This window comes from Phaethon lepturus, unplaced genomic scaffold (genome assembly GCF_000687285.1).
Source record: "Phaethon lepturus isolate BGI_N335 unplaced genomic scaffold, ASM68728v1 scaffold5891, whole genome shotgun sequence".
Taxonomy (NCBI): domain Eukaryota; kingdom Metazoa; phylum Chordata; class Aves; order Phaethontiformes; family Phaethontidae; genus Phaethon; species Phaethon lepturus.
The window spans coordinates 32,762-50,939 of record NW_010518338.1 but is presented as its reverse complement, the minus strand read 5'-3'; the positions used below and the strand labels follow the sequence as shown (position 1 = coordinate 50,939).

At 39.5% G+C, this 18,178-nt stretch overlaps 1 protein-coding gene across 1 annotated transcript in view; it reads left to right on the top strand.

Moving 5' to 3' along the window:
* Window positions 1–1,055: 1,055 nt before the first annotated feature.
* The window catches only part of KIAA0368 (KIAA0368 ortholog), a gene marked incomplete at its 5' end in the record, with an annotated part of 45,263 nt that continues 28,140 nt past the window's right edge, over window positions 1,056–18,178 (top strand). The window contains 18 exon segments of the mRNA XM_010296692.1: window positions 1,056–1,174; window positions 2,363–2,403; window positions 2,406–2,511; window positions 4,286–4,454; window positions 4,987–5,126; window positions 6,623–6,704; window positions 6,971–7,090; window positions 7,261–7,346; window positions 7,618–7,696; window positions 8,808–8,857; window positions 9,410–9,476; window positions 9,583–9,705; window positions 10,833–10,936; window positions 11,886–12,009; window positions 14,198–14,278; window positions 15,034–15,262; window positions 15,800–15,891; window positions 17,701–17,835. Coding sequence (XP_010294994.1) covers window positions 1,056–1,174; window positions 2,363–2,403; window positions 2,406–2,511; window positions 4,286–4,454; window positions 4,987–5,126; window positions 6,623–6,704; window positions 6,971–7,090; window positions 7,261–7,346; window positions 7,618–7,696; window positions 8,808–8,857; window positions 9,410–9,476; window positions 9,583–9,705; window positions 10,833–10,936; window positions 11,886–12,009; window positions 14,198–14,278; window positions 15,034–15,262; window positions 15,800–15,891; window positions 17,701–17,835 — 1,947 coding nt within the window.

Sequence of the window (18,178 nt, the reverse complement as noted above, 5' to 3'; positions counted from 1 at the left end):
GGCCTTTCTTGTAGACAGGCGCCACATTGGCAAGAAGTCAATTGTAATTCAGTTGTGGTAGATCTATGGCAAATCATCATCAAGAAAAAAGTGATAAAAGCAGAGTGAAACTTTTTGTCCTTCTTATTTGATTATTCAGTCATATGCAGCATAAATGGAAAACACAGTGTCTTAGAAACTGATGGAGAAATATTTAGACTTAAACAGCAGTAACATAGAAGTAATCTTGGATTGTCTTTAAGCAAGTGGGATTATCTGGAGTTCACCTTTTAGAAATGGCTGAGGGCTTCTAAAGTGCATGTGTTCCATAGAGCAGTAAAAGAACCATCTTGTTTGAAGACAAAGTTGACATTACCCGTGCTTTTGGCTGTGTCAAAAATCTGTTTTCATTCATGTATGTGAGTGATGCATGTTATTTTGTGCCATGAGGCTTCATGAAATTTTAACAAGTGCCATCTACAAAAGAAGCGTAATGCCTCCCACTTCAAAACTTCTTTGAACCGGGTCATTGAACATATAACTCTTGTCAGTTCTTGTCTGGATTTGGATCAACATGATAGCAGTTAGATAGTCCAGTATTCAGCATTGCTCTGCTATGCTGTCCTGTCACTGGACTCTGTATTGCATTTGAGGCTTTTAATTCTGGTAATGTAGAAACACATTTTCAAGAGAAACCTTGACTATGCTGCTGACTTTGTGTTTATTCAATATTACTTTCTATTTTATTTCAGAAATAGGTAAGAGAGAACATTACATTTGCTTTCCTTGAAGCTGCTGCTCAGGTAAACCTACTTTTGGCAGCGAGTAAGAGGAGCTAAAGAGGATTTTTTGCATTGTTGTTTTCCTCATTTTAAAGTAGAGGTTCAGCAAGACCTCCTCAGAAAGGATTTTCCCCTTTAATAGCTGTCAGTCTGATGAGCCTTAGAATTAAGAAATTGATCTTCTGGAACATGTTTCCAACACACAATTATGTAACACAACATACAAGAAAAGTTTAAAGAAGAGAGATTTCTTTTGCACTGTTGCAATACTGTGTGCTTTTTCTACTCCTTTAGAATTTTACCATAATTTATGTTAAGATGGGATACCCCCGTCTGCCTGTGGAAAAACAGTGTGAATTGGCTCCAACTCTTCTCACTGCAATGGAAGGGAAACCTCAACCACAGCAAGACAGGTATAACTCCTTATTCTTGGATTGAATGCTGTTGGTATCGTTTCAGTGAAATACTCTGTATCAGTTGCTAAGAGGTGTTTTTTTCCTAGGTGGTATCTTCATTGCTTAGGATGTTCTTGACTTGTACAATTTGGATCAGCAATTCAGTAGTTTGGGTGGTACAAAGAATTCATATAGTCAAATGTTGTAATAATATACAGGATCTGCAATAACAGACTCCCTGTATGATAAAGAGGCCTGTGTTATGAAGGATATGCCTGTCCATATCCCCTATCCATCTTCACCAAATTCTGGTTTCCAGCATAAGGCCAGACCTTCAGTAAGTATCCTCTGTCCAGCAACAGAAACAGCAGTACATGGCTCAGATGGGCCACTCTAAATTGTGAGATAACCAAAATTCCTACTCACTTGAAACACTTAAATTGTAATAAATAAAAAAAGACTGAAGTTTGGAACTGCTGTGTACTAAGAACTTCTAGAAAACTATTAATTATGGACCTCCTTATTTACATTGAGATGGGTTTCCACCATGCTGGCACTGGAAAATGGCATTAAAATTGTATCTTCATTCACTCTACATCATTGTGACAGTGTAAAGGTATTTTTAAAATTACCTTACTGAAAGACCTTGCAGTATAATCTTGCTTCTGTTCATGAGATCAGTGTGAAAATACTTGATTGTCTTGTCTGTGACCGTGTCCAAAAAGCAAGTATATGAGTGAAGAGAGCTTTGGGAAATCTGGCTGTACTGGTATATAATCAATATATTTGTGTACAGTCTTTGGTGAAGTTGAATAGCCTTGATCAAGTTCTGCTCTAGGCAGGTTCAGATTTAAAACTTTAAATTTCTTATGGATGAGACAGTCCTAGACTCTTATTTTGTGGTATAATTACAAAATATTAAAAGTCTGGACAAAGGCAGCGACTGTCTCTTCAGATGTGTGTGTGTGCATGCACATAGACATATATGTTGTAAGCGCAAATCCTAATTTATCTTCTGCCTCCCATTTTTAAGTACATCAGGTGGCAAATAGAGGCCACTGGATTGTAAATCAATTTAACTTTTGTTAAGATTTTTTTTTGCTATTAAGAACCATGTTTGTTGTTAAAGGTTTCTTATTTGAATGTTAAGAATAAAAAGGTGTGTTTTTTTTTAAAATGGTTGCAGTAAATATAATTGTTTTTCAGCCTAATGCATCTTCTAATACCAACCCTTTTTCACATGAAATACTTTTTTTACTGAAAGCAGTAGCTTCTCCATTTAATCTTGCTGAAAAACCAAAGACTGTACAGCTGCTTTTGGACTTTATGTTGGATGTTCTTCTTATGCCTTATGGGTAAGTAAGAGTTAATACTAGTCTTCTGTAGTATTGATATGTTCTATATGTGTGAAACATTACAAACTGCACCCTTGGAAACTCATTTAAAATATGCTATTACTTCCCAGCTTGAATGAAGCCAGTTACGTGTTTCCATAGCGTATGAAACAGGGTCCTAATTTTAAGAATGGGATCACCGTCTTCCTTGTTTAACAAATGTCTTTTTTGTACTTAATTAGGTGTTATACTATTCTGTCCTTGACCTCTTTTAGTATCAAAGTGAATCGATGAGACATGTGAGCTCTCTGTTAAATAACCAAACCTTTAAAATAGAAGCCGGATCAAAATGTGTGCTCATCTTCCTGCAGTTGAGTTTTAAGGCTTATTCCACCAAGGTCATAAGCAAGTGTAATGTCTGAAAACTTGTGCTTTCCAGAATTGAACCTTTAATAACAAGATTTGTCTTTCATCTGTCTTCTGACGAAAAACATTTTAACTGTAATGGCGTGACTTAGTGTGAGCACTGTTTCTGAAAGCAACAATGATATACAGAGCAACTTGAATTTACTGATCACTGCTTGTTAGGAATCTTTTAGGGTCTAAAATCAATACTTTCTCAAGATCTATTTTCCACTAACTTTTTTAGTGTCTTTGTATTGCTAGGGGAGCTTTGGCTTTGAAAGAAAATAGAAATTAACAGTAGAACACATCTCTTTTTTCTGACATTTCATTGCTTCCCTTAGGATTTTTATGAGCACCTAACTCTTGCTCACCCAATTTAGGATTAACCTAAAGGAATGACTGTTAAAATAGTGAGCATGTGATGTTTCTCCATGTAGCTTTGCACCCATCACATGTTTTGGGGGGCCACTTCCTTAGCACTTGAGTGTGTAGAGTCTTGCAGCTTATAGTTTAAAATGCCTAGCCTACTCCTCTGTTCACAGCTCACATTCTTTCAGTTTGCCCGGGTTTATGGTGTTAGCTTCCCCCCACGCTGCTGTTGCTTCAGCAGATTAAGTCCTTGGGCGTTGCTATGAGACTTCACTTCCTTCTGTACTTTTGTATTCTGGCCAAGCATGACAATTTTTAAATACCTGGAGAGACCATGAGAGTAGGGGGTGAAGGTTTTGTTTTCTTTCAAGAAGGTGCTCAGAAGGTGTCTTCAGCTTGCCTTTGGCTCTGGATGTCTGTCTCTTAAAGTCTTGCCCACTGGGGTGAGACCATTTACATCTGTTTACAGTTAGTTTATGCCTGGTCAAACTTGTTCTGTCATTGCCCAGTTGTGAATTAGCCTTGCCGGTAAGCATGCAGTAAAAAAACCAGAAAGCCTACCTGTAGGGCGTGAAGCTCATAGTCAAGTTCAAGTGTTCAAAGTTTTAACTAAACGGACTTAGGATGAATGTTTATCCTTATTGTTGAGACTGTTTACTTCATTTTACTGCCTGTGTGCTGAATGCAGAACAGACTGGCTGTCTGAAGCAAAAAAATTCTTGTTGGTCTGAGCACTATGATTTTGATGCCTTCATGTGTTGATGAGCTTCAGAGGATACAGGAAGAGGTGGAGTGGGCTTTGTGAGAGCGTGGAGATGTGCACAAGGCAGCTAGACTAGCCAGTCTCCAAAAAGACTCAGATCTATAAACTTAACCTTTATGGCTTTTGCTTTCCTTCCCTACCCAGCGCTGAAATTGCAATTTTCCAAAGCATTATCTTATTTATTGATTTTTTTATCTAATTCAGCTGGCAATGTGCATTGGTAAAGCCTATAATGAAACTCCTTTCCCACCTGCTTAGGTTCGTATTGAATGAATCTCAGAGTCGGCAAAACATGCCCTCGGCTCAGGGCTCTTCATCAGGTAGCATGGGAGGTCCTGGGATCCCTCAGCCACCTCCAGGGATGAGCTTTTATGCAGCCAAAAGGGTAATTGGAGACAGCCCGTGGACACCAGAGCTTCTGGAACAGGTACTTGCAGCTGCAGGACTGCTCCTTGGTGAACTGGGGGTGGTAACAGGGACAGCTACACATAGAGGAATGGAAGGCCAGAGGGAAAATATGTAACTAATTCTGACCAGGTGTTTAGTTGCCCTGAGGGAGTTTATTGAGGGACTTCGCATGATACCTTAAGAACCTTTGCAACGGTGAGATGGGGTGGGAGGTGCCAGCAGTTCTCAGAGATGGTTAGGAAGCCACCATGATTGCAGCCTACTCTTGTGTTTTCCTCCTAAAGATAGTAAGGTTGCAAAACGTATGTTCATGAAGGGTCCCTTTCTAGCAGAGAAGTAGCAGAGTATCCCTAATTGTAATGCTGACACTTTGCCGCAGGTGACTGCTTTGACAGGAGGCAAGAGGAGGACGCTGCCAAAGAGATGGAGAGCATGTGAACTTCTCCTTAGCAAGCAGAAGTCATCATTTCAGAGAGCTGAACTGCTACGGTTATTGTAACATACGCTTTCTTGTCAGTAACACTGCCTTTACTTTCCCCACTGTTGAACAGTGTAAGCTGGGGATAGTGAAGTTCATTGAAGCTGAGCAAGTGCCAGAACTTGAAGCTGTTATACACCTGGTTGTAGCCTCCAGTGATACAAGACACAGTGTTGCCACTGCAGCAGACCTTGAACTAAAGAGCAAACAAAGGTACAAGTTTGGATGTTTTGAAAAGGTGGTGCTAGTGTTCCTAGCAAAGCTAGCTGCAATAAGGTAGTGCTCCAGAGAGCACAGGAAGGCTTCAGTCCCCTGTTTACCTGCAAAGCTGTGATGTATTCACATGGGGCTGGGAATGGTGTGGCTCACAGGCTTGCAGCTGGCAACACCACTTGACTCCAGAGCTGACAGCTTTAGCAGTCTGTTTTCAATCATCTTTGGTATTGCTTTTGAGCCATTTACTTACTTCTTGGGTTCCAAGTTACCTTCAGTGGATGATCGATGGTCAACAAGGCCTTAGTAAATGATTCACAACTAGTCAACTTACCTATATTGTGTTTCCTGGAAAAGTATATACTTTCATTGTACTGTAATTGTGAAGTGGACCATAGTCTAGGAAGTTTGTCAGCCACCACCTTCTGCATTATTAAAGCTTTTGCTCATCTGCAGTCCACCTTCTGTCATCTAAAGACAATGCTTCTGTCTTTAACCCATCAAAAGGCCAGAGTAATTGCTGCTGGTACTATTTGCCGAGTCATTCATTGATTGTGTGAGGTTTGCTGGCTCATGTAGGAGATTTGGAGCAAGAGAGACCTGCCTTTGAAATATGTAGGTGGCTTCCGTATTACTAGAAGTAAAGGACTATTTAACTTGGAGTCAAATATGTAATATGAAACCTTCTCCATTTGAGGCTATTTATGTGCCTCAGTCATGGCAGGGGAGATGATTTTAGTGAGTGGCGACAGCCTGGTTAAGGAAGGCAGTCTCTCCTTTGCTGCTTGTTTCATCTTTCCCTTTGTGTTGGTATTCTTTGCCTGCAGAGCAAAATGTGTGGACAAAATGCGTATTAATATGCAATGTTAAATGACTTTTATGAGAAATATATGCTACTTCACAGCTCACTTATTTGGAAGTCGGTTGCTTTACTGAAAGAAAGATGGTTCTGTCTCCTCCACTTCTTTGAAGCATGCATGCTTAACTTTTTGTTAAAAGTTAAAAATGGGATAGTTTTGGGGTATGTATGTGTGTTCCAAACAGTCTCATCAATAGCTAGCATTAGATGGTTATTGTGGGCAGATGGGTTTGTCTGCGAGACCAAGAAGAAGTAGTCCTAGAACTAAAAATACCCTCTTCTCGCACCAAGACTGAAGAATGTGGAAAAATTTGTTAACAGGTGACCATTCTGTATTCGATTGGTGGAGTACCACGGTTTATACATCTTGTTTCAATAGAAGAGAAGGGAGCATGTAGATTTCTTACAAATTGTTTGGAATTATATTGTTAGAATTTGTAGAGAAATTTGTAACCACATTCTTCGTGCTTATCTATTATGTGGATGTGGGAGGAGTGATTAGAAGTCAAACTAGATCTATTAAAACTCTGGGAAGAATATGAATATGATGCAAAGTGCTGTAAAACACATATATTTTTAAAAGTAATCAAAGACCAGAATCATAACATGTTGCTGTTCAATGTGTTTTTTTCTTTAGTTTAATTGACTGGAATAATCCTGCTATCATCAACAAAATGTATAAAGTGTATCTTGGGGATATACCACTGAAAACCAAGGAGGTAAGATTTGCCTTCAGAGTTGCATACCTGCTTAATTTCTGAAGCTGTAATTTTACTTGCCTTATTTTATTTGGAGAAGACACGAGTACATATTTCATAAATGTATCACTTCCTTTGATCTCTGCTTTCACTGAACATTTTTGCTATTGAATAATTTTTTTTCTCTGTCCCAGTGTGTTCTGATTTGCACTAGAAGGTAATTTAGCTATCTGAAAAGTACTGCTGTCCAAAGATGCACTGTGTTATTTGAACTCTGTTTCTGCCAGGGATCTGTTCTAAAACCAGAAATGAAACGCGAGTCAGTCAGCACCCGTGTTAAATTGAAGATAGTTCCTCATCTTCTGCGATCCAGGCAAGCTGCAGAAACGTTCCCAGCTAACATTCAGGTAATGCTTATGTTCCAGTGCTGCTCTTCCTAATGAGCTTGATAATTCAGTTCCTCCAGTACTTAGGGGAGCATTGTTACTGATGACAGTGTTTAAAGAAGAGGGGAATTAGAAAACCTTTGAAAGTGAAGCCAGACACTCTCTGATCTGCTCTTTATTCCTTCGGCCAGGTGGTTTATGATGGACTCTTTGGTGCAAACACAAATGCAAAACTGAGAAGTCTGTCCTTGCAGTTTGTGCATCATATTTGTATCATGTAAGTAATTCAGAGTGAGCACAATGTTTTTTAGCTATTTGCCTAGAAGACCCTCTGTTTACTAAATACAACTGAACTAAGGGCACACAAAGAGGACTAGAAATCACAGAAAGCAGGGTTTTTTCCTTAATTGTGAAATCTGTGTGTGTGCTTGCACACATTAAGATGTAACTTCTCAGCTTAACAAAGTTGAGAAAAAGTTTTACTGAGAGAAGATACTTTTAAGGGATGCAAAAGATAATATTTTGTTTGTTGGTGTCTCTAATTGCAGTTGTCCAGAAAGTAAAATAAAGCCGTTAGGCCCAATGCTTTTAAATGGACTTACAAAGCTGATCAATGAATACAAAGAGGTAAGCTGAAAGATTCTTTACTAGAGACCTATAATTCTTCATATGAATACAAGCAAAAGACAAATACTTTTATGATGGAAACTGAAAATTATAGTTATCTTGTAGTTGCCTGAGATGGCTATCAAAGGATACTTTTTAAGAAATTTTGTTGGAAGAGAAGCAAATATTTTAAAAGGCTACATAGGAAAACTTTTTTATTTGTTTAACATCTATGGATAGGTGCTTGGACACTATTTGCAAAGTCTCAGGAAATAATGGTGTTAGGAATCTAAAGAGCGAGGCCAGAGCAGCACCTAGCTGCTGTTATTTACTACTCTGGAGCATACAGGGACCTCAGCTCCAGGCTCATACCCTGTTGTGATGATCAGCTCTTATAGGCCTGCTTGTAATACCTTCCATCTGTCTGTCCAGGGATGGTACTGCTATGGGAAGGTTGTTACAAACAGAACCGCAAACACCAGTCTGGCCTGAAGACGTCTTTCCGACGCCATTTCAGAAGGCAAATTCCCCACAATACTCCTACATGTATCTTACGAAGGGCTGATGTTGCAGACCTCCTCTTCTGCAGCTTTGATCCTCTTGCTGGTTCGTTTGAACTGTTTGATGTGGCCTTCTGGCCCGAGCTGGTGTTTGAAGGTGTGCATCTCCCCACTGTTGGGAAGGGCATGAAAAAGGACTGTGCAGGATGAAGCAAACCCATCTATAAGTGTGCTGCATTGGTCATCTGCAGCATCTATTGTGTAAACAACTTCCTTTGTGTAAAGCTGCTGTTTAGGGCCAGTGGAAGGTTTCTGTCCCTTTGCTACTGTTTCGTATACTTGCTTAATCTCCTTATCTTGAAATAAACTATGATTATCTGAGACCAGAAGGGAGATTTACATTTTGTCACCATTTGTAATTTTCTGTTTCTTGTGGACAAGCATACTCCCTCTGTTCCTATGTAATGCTTTTATTCTTGGATACGATTATTTTACGTTCCAGGATTCTTTGTCCATGAAAGCCTGTTTGAGCACTTTGGAGACAGGATTTAAAGTAAATGTTTAATTATAAAAGATATGCCTTTCTGTATTTCTGGTTTTGCTCAATTTTATTTATTGTTTTATCATTCAAGGATTCAAAACTGCTGTCAATGGCATATTCAGCGGTTGGAAAGCTCTCGAGGTAACTGAAGCGCTATTTAAGCAAAAGGACATTGACTATTTCTTCCAGAGTAATCTGTTAATTTATCAGCAGCAAGGTTTATGACGCCTGCCAATTTTGCAGTGGAGTGTACGGTGCAGAGAAAAGCATTCTTCTTGTGACATCTCCAGAGGTGTAAAAGGAAATATGTTTTTAGCTGATAGCTTCTCTAGCAGTGATTAGTGGCAGCTCATGAATTATGCACAGAATTTAAAAAATGGTTCCACTCTCTGGATTACCAGAAACACAAATTTTAGGAATGTGCAGAAAATACCAGAGGGCATGAAGCTAGACAAGTGGTATGTTCAGTGCTATGCTGGTGATCTAAGTGTTCATAGAATATCTCGCTTTCCAAACTGTGTTAAGTGGGGGGGTGCTGCTCTGTGGTGGCAATGGATAAGATAGACCAAACTTTCTGTGCTGGCTCTGCTTTGTTTGATAGTTGAAATGTGGGATGAGGGAACGACCAATGAAATGTGAAGCTTTTCAATTTAAAACCCCAAAAACTTCATGAATTAAAATATCTTGTTTCAGCCGAATGCCTCAGCTCTTTACCAAGGATATAGCATTGGTACAGCAGTTTTTTGAAGCTTTATGCAAGGTGGGTGCTGACGGGGCTTTGAGAAGTGGTTAATATTTTGTGCTGGTTTTGCTTAGTTCTTGTCACTGCACATTGTAAAGTGAAAACTCTCGGTTTTGTACTGCAGGAAGATGCTGATACTAGGCTTGCCATTCAGGAGGCCTTGTCTATGATGGTTGGAGCATACAGTAACTTGGAAGGAGCCCAGCGTACCCTGATGGAAGCTCTTGTAGCTTCTTATTTAATAAAGGTATTTTCAGTGGAGTCAAAATTAAGTACCTTAAAAAAAGCGCTGTTCATTGTTTTCCTGTTTTCTGTCACTTCCTGTTGCATACTTTTGGAGCAGGTCTCTCTTACTGAACGCATTGGGCTGTCTGCAAGAAGGGGAGGGTGTATGCTCAGATGAAGTGTTTTTAATATGGTACAGTGGCTGCAAGAAGAGTGATGATGCAATTTGCTATTTGTGTTCTGTTTTGCAAAGAAAAGAAGCCATTGCGATTGCGCCGTATGTTTCCCATAGTGTCCTAGGAAAGCTTTGAGAAGTAGGTACTTCAAGGACAGTATCTTGTGAAATACTTTATGAAAGCAAGAATTTGGTGGAAAGGATCATTCATTGCTAAGCAGGGATTTCAGTGTGCTGTGTGACTTCTAACATTATAAGGCACCTGGGAACCTCCCCAGGAAGTCAGCCTTGAGACATTAATCCAGAGGAAGCCACACTTCACTGACACTCATACTTTACTGCGTATCTTGTTTGTGTTTAGAATTCTCCAGAGAATTTGTTTTCAGAAAGAGTGGTTTTTATATACTCTGTGTTTGCACTGGTACTCCTGGTGACTGTGAACGTAAATGTATTTCTGGTGGTTGTACTAGTAACTGTGTAAAAGACTATTTTCATGCTGATGACCCTTTTGCCTGGGTGCTCCAGCGATCTAGGTTTCCAGGCAATACCATTCTGAGAATGACCGCTCTAACCTAATGTTTCTTTTTCACCACTGGCTGTGCTGCTCCTAAGTGCAGCTCTGTTTTGTGTGGATCGATGATATATGTCATTCTTCATTTAAAAACTGCCTGGGTGGGGCTGTTCAGGTATCTAAGAATTAACCATAATCCTGATTTATGATTCCCCAAAATGTGCATGTATTTAATAAAACATTTCATTCTCCACTTGTGTATATATGAGAAGCTAGCTTTTCTTTTCCCTGTCTCCTGCCATGTGAAGAGTTAGCAAGAACAGTTTCTCAAAATGTCTAAACTCTTTGAGTTGTGTTGGTACACAGAGGACAAACCAGAGGACTGATGATTTATAAGTGGTGAGTGCAGGTCATTAGTGTGTTCATTTAAAACTCAACTATATTTGTGTCTCTTCTCTTTAAGCCTGAAGTTCAAGTACGTCAAGTGGCTGTGAAATTTGCTAGCACAGTATTCCCTCCAGATCATATCCCTTCCAGATACTTACTCCTGTTAGCTGCAGGAGACCCGTAAGTTGTTTTCCTTTTTAAGTTATTTTCATATGCACACACACACACACAATATATATTTGGATGCAATATGAATGCATATATATGTGTGTGTGTATGCGCATAAAAATTCACTCGCTGAAAATGAAGTATGGTAATTTGGAAATTAACCTTTACATAAGGGCATTCTTGGCAGTTCTGTGGAGAACTGTTACTGGGCCTTCTGGTAGTCGTTGGTTTGGATTCTCTTTCTTGTTTCAGATGAACTGCTGTCACTAAAGCTGTTCATGTTAATCATCAGTTGCAATTGCAAAGTAAAAATGCATTAACTTAAATCATGTTTACAGTGGCTAGAAATTATTTTTTCCTGGCAAATTCTATCAGTCTGTTTTTAGCTTGTATTTGCAAAGAGTCAGAAGCACGCACCTGTGAGAGTTGCCACTCTCTGCTGAGGAGTAGTAGACTCATTAAGTTACTGTAATTGTGTCATTTGCAGTTTTCTGTTACTGCAGAAGTGGTGGGGTTTTTTCCAACTTTAATTGCTCGATTTTTTTATATGAGTAGCTATTGTGTAACTAAGGAAAGCTGAACAGATCAATTGCAACAAACCGCTCTGTCATTGCATTGTTAGCACTGTTGCACAAGTGAATCTTCTGCTAAGTAAATAACGATAAACTGTTAGGTGTCAGATGAAGCTTGAATATAGGAAGTGACGGGGAGGAGGAGCAGATAGGAAAACAAGGATGTGGGAACCAGGAACTGGTGGTGAACACTAGCAGGACGTAAGAGGAGCGGAAGTGGGCTGATCCAGACTGTTTTGCAGAGGCCATTCATCATTATCCTTTTTCTTCCTCCTCTCTAAAATAAATTGTTAAAAGTTCTAATGCAGCTTCCCAAGATATCTTATTGCTCATTAAAGGCCATTTGTTCTGTGCAAATAATGTCTGTTTCTCATCTTTTCTGCTGAAAGGCGGGAGGAGGTACACGGAGAAGCCCAGCGGGTGCTGAGAACATTTCCTGGTAAAAATGAAAAGGAGAGTTCTGGGAAGCAGATGCCTTCCTTCCCTGAAATGGTCCATTACATTCAAGACAAGGTATAGTGCTTCTGTCCCAGTAAATGACAAATACATGCCTGATGTTCATGTAGCAAGTGTGGTCTTCCCTTCCCTTTATCCTTCTGTCTCACCTCCCCGGAGGAGTAAAGTTAGCTGAAATCACAGTGAAGACCACACATAGTATTGCATTGCCAAGATTAGCATTTGTCGTTACCTTCTGCTGGCAATAATTGCAAGATATCTAAATGTTAAGTAAAAAGGAAGCAGATCCTTTAACTTAACAGATTATTTTGCTTTGATGCTGTTTGTGCAGAACATGTGCGGAGCAAGGAATCCAGTGTTCAAGTGTGATAATCTAGCATGCTTCACAAACACAGTTCGCTTACAAACATGTTCCTGAAGGGATAGGAAGTTCCCTCACTGGTTGGTCTGGTGAAAAATAATGTTGTGCATGAAACAGAAAAAAGATTGCAGGCTAGGAAAGGAGATACTGGAACAAGTGTAGAAGTCTGGCTCGTTTACTTAAAGGCTTAATTATTCATCTTCATTGCAATCTGTGGAAATAATGGCCGTGTAAATAATCTTTCCTGAGTCTAGTGGAATATGCCAAAAACTGTACCACTGAGTTTACCTTTGTTGTTTGCACTGAGAGATCATCTGGAGAGGTGTTAAAATGTAGTCTGTGTTACACACTTCCATGTATAGTAGCTATACTAGTCTTACAAGCTATAAAGAAGATGTGGAAGGTCACTGACAATACTTTTTTTCCCTCTGAGAGTCTGCTTTTTTAAAAAATATGGCAAGTATATAATGTTGGAGCACATCTGGTTTTGCAAGAGATCTGTGATAGCAGATCTCTTACACCTGAAAGATTTCTTGTGATATGTTGTATGTTCTTTTGGTGTTGTACTGTGCTGGTGTACTCTGCTAGTGTATGAAGTATTTGAAGCTTTATGAAAAAACTTGCTTTTCTCCAATTCAAATAAATATAAAAAAATTAAGAAACCAACATTGAGTTTTAGATAACACTATTAAATGCCTGTCCCCATGCAGTTATTTTTAAATTTTCCTTGACTTCTGTAATGTCAGTGAATAACTATGGATCAGCCTAGTTTAGTCATTACTGAGAAAAACAAGATCTCCCCACACCTGGGTAAATTGAAAGAAAAAAATTTGAGCACTTTTCAGATCTTCCTTACATGTCTAAAGGCATATTAAAAAATCTGGAGGTACATTTCGTTGGTTAGTTATATTGAAGTGTGAATTTTCATATATCGTGATTAATCTGCAAGTGTTGGGGATGTTTGAGAAGTTTATATGCAGTACTTGGCACAGCAGGCAGAGATGCAAAATGGCTTTCCTGCGTGAGTTAGCATGATCCTTTCTCTCTGCAAGAAAGTATGTGTGAAAGAGGTAGGACCTGATCTGCTGGGTAAGGATGGGAATCCATTCTTCAAGGGAGTTCACTAATTCAGGTTTTCATGGTTTTGGATGTCATTGAAGTTACAGTGCAGCAAAAGATCTGAGCATGTTAAGAGATCTCTTGACTTTTGTGCAACTGCCTTGTGTGTTTATTCAGATGCAAGGCTGCCTTGCTGAATCCAGCCCTGGCACTGATGTGCATGTTGCCTAAAGAACACGGACATGCTTTTCTGCAGTGTTTGCAGTGGGTGTATTCTGTTCAGATGTTTTTCTGCTGGAATATTCCTGCTAGTTAGTCAAAGCTAACATTTCTGTGGAAAGGAGGTGTTCATGTGCTATGGCAGCCTCCTACCTAGCAGGTAGCAGGGTCTGAGAGAGTCCCTGGGCTTGGCTGGTGCAGCACAGGGCACCCACCTCTCCAGGCAGAGCTGCTGTCTCCAGATTCCTGGCTGCCAGTCAAAGTTTGGAAGTTTATGAAGTGGTTTTGTTTTTTTTTTTTAATTCTAAAGCACTTCTTTTTTCCTGAGGGGAAGAAAGAATGATGTCCTCCTCCAGCCTCCCCTGCCATTCCCTCTCGTGAATTCAGAGTTTCCACTTTCTGACTTGATAGGGACGTAAAGTTGATGGAACTAAACTGTCCTATTACCAAGTGCACTGTGCCCTTCTTGTTAGAGAACAATTGCAAATTTTCAGTTGCTAAGTTGAGGATAAACATAGTTGCATCAGCAAAATTTTGTTGACCTTTCCAACATCTCTGCTGTTCATGGGTCTGAATGTTCCACACTTAATATATTCTGTTGTTTAGGCCTCTCACCGAATGAAAACTCCAGCTAAATATATGACTGGAACTGCAGCGTTGCCTTTCAATCCTGCCACATTTGGAGAGGTAATTGTCTGGATTTACTTCCTCAGATAGGTGTACCATTATTTATTTAGAGGGCAGTGTAAGAAGCTAACAGTTACCGTAAGTCACGCTACATTCTAGAATTCCTCTTTTAAACAGATGCTGGGATAAACTCTTCATCCTTTATCTGTCCTTAAGCAGCAGTCTGAAGAGGATTTTCAAGGGGGTTGGGAGGAATGTTCCCAGGAGGGCTGCTCCATGGCTTTCTATGGCATGCCTAATGTAATAGCTTGTCAGAGAGAGAACCTGGCAATCCTGTGCAAAAGTCCCATTGTGCTCCTTGAGGCTGTTCTTTTCCTAGCAGATTCCCAGTCTTCAACGATCTGTAGGCACAAACTCAGATGTGATGCAAGGTCTGTATTAGCAATATGCTGGGTTGCATTTGTATGCGTGCGAAATTGATATAGGGAACAGACTGAAATGCCTGCAAAGAAACTGCATCAGCTGATGATAAACCAAAAGTCTGCGTATGATTTAATCTTCTGAGAGTGATGCAGGCACTGTAGGGTTGCCTGCTTACATAGATGTATTGCAGAAGCTGGTCCTAAGATTTGTTACACTTTATATTTGTTCCTGTCTCCACGCCGACTCTTCTGTCTAGATTTGATTAAAGAAAAAACTGTCTTGTTTTGGTTATGTTAAATACATCATATTCCCTGCTCTTTTATATTGTCTCCTCCATGGTTTTCCAAGTGCTCATGTACTCAGTATCCTGTGTTTTTCTCTTCTCTACTTAGATAGTTCTGTATCTGCGGATGTGTCTTGCTCACAGTGCAGGTGTGGTGCCAACCTCACAGAGCTTGGCAGATATGCAAGATCATGCTCCAGCCATTGGACGTTATGTAAGAAACCTCATGTCTGGCAACCACATATCTTTCTCTTCCTCCTCCTCTTCAAAAAGTGCAGAAACCAACCCTGTACATATATATATTGGCCTTCTTCAGCAGCTGTTAGCTGGTGTTGGAGGTAAGAAGCTGTGTGCAGCATCACTCAAAGAAAAAAAGTCTATTGCTAGAAATGAGTTGCCATGCCCAGTGCTTTGAACTTGGCTGCAGCAATCACAGAGTGGCAACATGGACTATATACTCTTTAGTTTAAACTTTCTCTCTTCTATGCTGCTGTGTAGGTGGGAGAAAGCAGGACAGTAAAACTGCAGCATCGGTTGACATAATGCTTTAAAATTGTGAAGCCATCGTCTATAACGGCTTTCCCACCAGTGAATGCTATGTCTTCCTCACTCTGATAATAGCATATCTGCGCAAGTGTAGTCTTAAAGCACTCGAATGCTTTTAGAACAAGTTGCTACCAGAACATTTGCTTCTATTAGTTTCCCTAGTATTTCTGAGAAATACTATACCCTATTCTGTAGTTTGTTATCCCTAGTGAATTGCAAATGAATGCTTTGAAATGCCTGATACTTCTTAACCTCTTTTTATCACTGATTATTAGATTGTTGTAAATACTGCAATTGTTTAATAACCCGATTATTTAATTACTGTTTAGGTTTGCCAGTCATGTATTGTCTTCTAGAAGTTGTTTCAGTGTATCCAGAAAAACTAGCCACCAGATTTGTAGACAAAATGGATTGGATAAAGGTATGTTGAACAGCCCCCTCCCCCGCCCTTTTTTTTTTTTAGGGGTGGGTTTTTTGGGGTTTTTTTTGGGTGGAGGGGGTTTGGCATTAGCAAAATCTAACTTTTTTCCATGGTGGAATGGAGTAGTATTTCTAAGTATGCACCTCATTTGAAATCTGGTATTTCTACATACAGTCAGCACCTCATGAGATGTTACATGTAGCAGGATAGGGAAAATTATTTTTTGGTTCTTTGGTGTTACTGATTTTGTTTATTGACCTACATGTTCTGGGTAGCCTGCGATTACCCAGAACCCAACTGTTGATCCTGTTGGTACAAGTTAGTCAGTTTTTTCCCTTGATCAGAAGATACATTAAACAGCAAAAGAAAACTGAAAACAAAATTCTGCAAGTTTCTAAAGGAAATTTTTTAAGAACGGAAATGTTCCAGTGGGAAGATGCGAGTGCCTTTTGAGAAAATGAGATTAATGAGATCCCTGATTGTTTTAGAGCCCTTGTGGTAGAGTTTTTAAATTTTTTTTTTATTAGCCTTGAACAAAAAGTTCAAACTGGAGCCTGCTTGGGAATAAGCAAGAAAGAATTCTGCTTTCCTTAGAGTCTTTTCTCAGGCAACTTTCTGCTTTTTCATGATTGGCTTCAAACATCCAGGATTTGCTAAGCTCTTACAGGTTGCCTTTGCTTTCGTTGGGGAAATCTGGCAAAAAAACCCGCTTGGTCGAGTTAAAGAAAAGTTAGACTGTGTTCTGATAATTTCTCCTGCTGATATCTGTGCTGCATTGCACTGTATGCAGTTAACCACATCTCTTTTACATGCAGGTATGAACGTCAAAGGAGAGGACTTAAAACATTTGCCTTTTCAGTATTGCTTAGAAAACCCTTCTTTTTCTTTGGCCTGGTATCCATTTGCAAAATTAAGCATCTAGGGGTGGTAACTAATACTACCTAGTTCCAGAAGTACTGTTGTAAATCATCCTTTGTGTGATTTCGCTTTGCCAAGTGGAAGGAATGGGTCCAGGGGTTTTATTAGAAGTCAGCTATGAGATCTGATGCAGGTTTTGAGTTGAAGTTAGGGTTGTGTTTCATGAACCTGACAGATCTCTTTTCTTGTTTGTTTGCTTGGCTCATTTTTGCCGCCTTTGTGGTGGCCCAAGCCATTCAAAGCTTTGGGTATGAATTTTTCACATGAATGTGTTGCATTATACATCAAATTAGTGGCAGAGGTAAGACTGTATCCTAAAAAATTACCTGAGGCTTCCCAAATTCAACTTTTTACCAATTTAGGTAACACAAGATCTCACAAAGTGGATAAATTTGCATTGAGAGCTGTGATTTCCTGGACAGTTTTTTGGGGCTTTTTTTGGTCACTGTTGGATTTAACTGGTTTAACCTCTTGAGGTTTTTTTTTCTCCTTTTGAAAAATAAAGAGGAAATGGAAGCCTCCAGTAGCTCAGGACAAATAGTATTCTTAGGGTTTTTTTTAGCTCAATATGGATGCAAAATGTGGAATCTCTTCTCTGAAGACAAAATTTGGCCAAGCATTCAGTGTATTTAACACACAACTGGTGGGTGGCCCTGTTGTGACTAGTGGTAATCTTCCTCCTAAACACTGAGCGTGTAATGAATACTTTGCTGAATTGAGTGCTTTATTTCTTACTAAATGATAACACTGTTGGTTTAAATAGTGGTTTCTGAGTTAAGTACTATTTAGGTAGCTGCATGACAGTTGTGCTTATACAATGAAGCTCTGTATGAACAGACTGTATAAGAAGTTGCTTCAATATTTTATGTTTCTTCTTAAAAACTCCCGCAGAGCCTGATGAACACAAACAAAGAAGAAATGCGTGAGCTTGCAGCCCTGTTTTATTCTGTAGTACTGTCTACCATGTCTGGAGATGAGCTTAGGGCCTCCTTGGAGCAGCTGATCAAGATGACAAACGACAACCATGTAAGTACCTTCATTTGTCTTCCTCTTCTTGTTTGTTCTTGTGTCATGTAACTGATAGGAAATCTGAATCTCACAGTGTGTCCAGGATGTATTAGCCTTAATCTGAGTGTAAAACTAACTAGCTGACTTCCGGTTGGACAGTGAGAAGGGATTTTTCTTGTAGATGAGTGCAACATATCTTTAAATAAATTAATCCCCAAAGTTATTTTTAAGGTCAGTAGGAGGGTTCCCTGAAGGCACTTGCCAAACAAAGCCAGCACTGTCATGTATTTAACCAGTTTTAGCCAGCTAAATATTCCTCATCCCATTCAGTGGTAATGGATCACACTACCTATACCTCAGA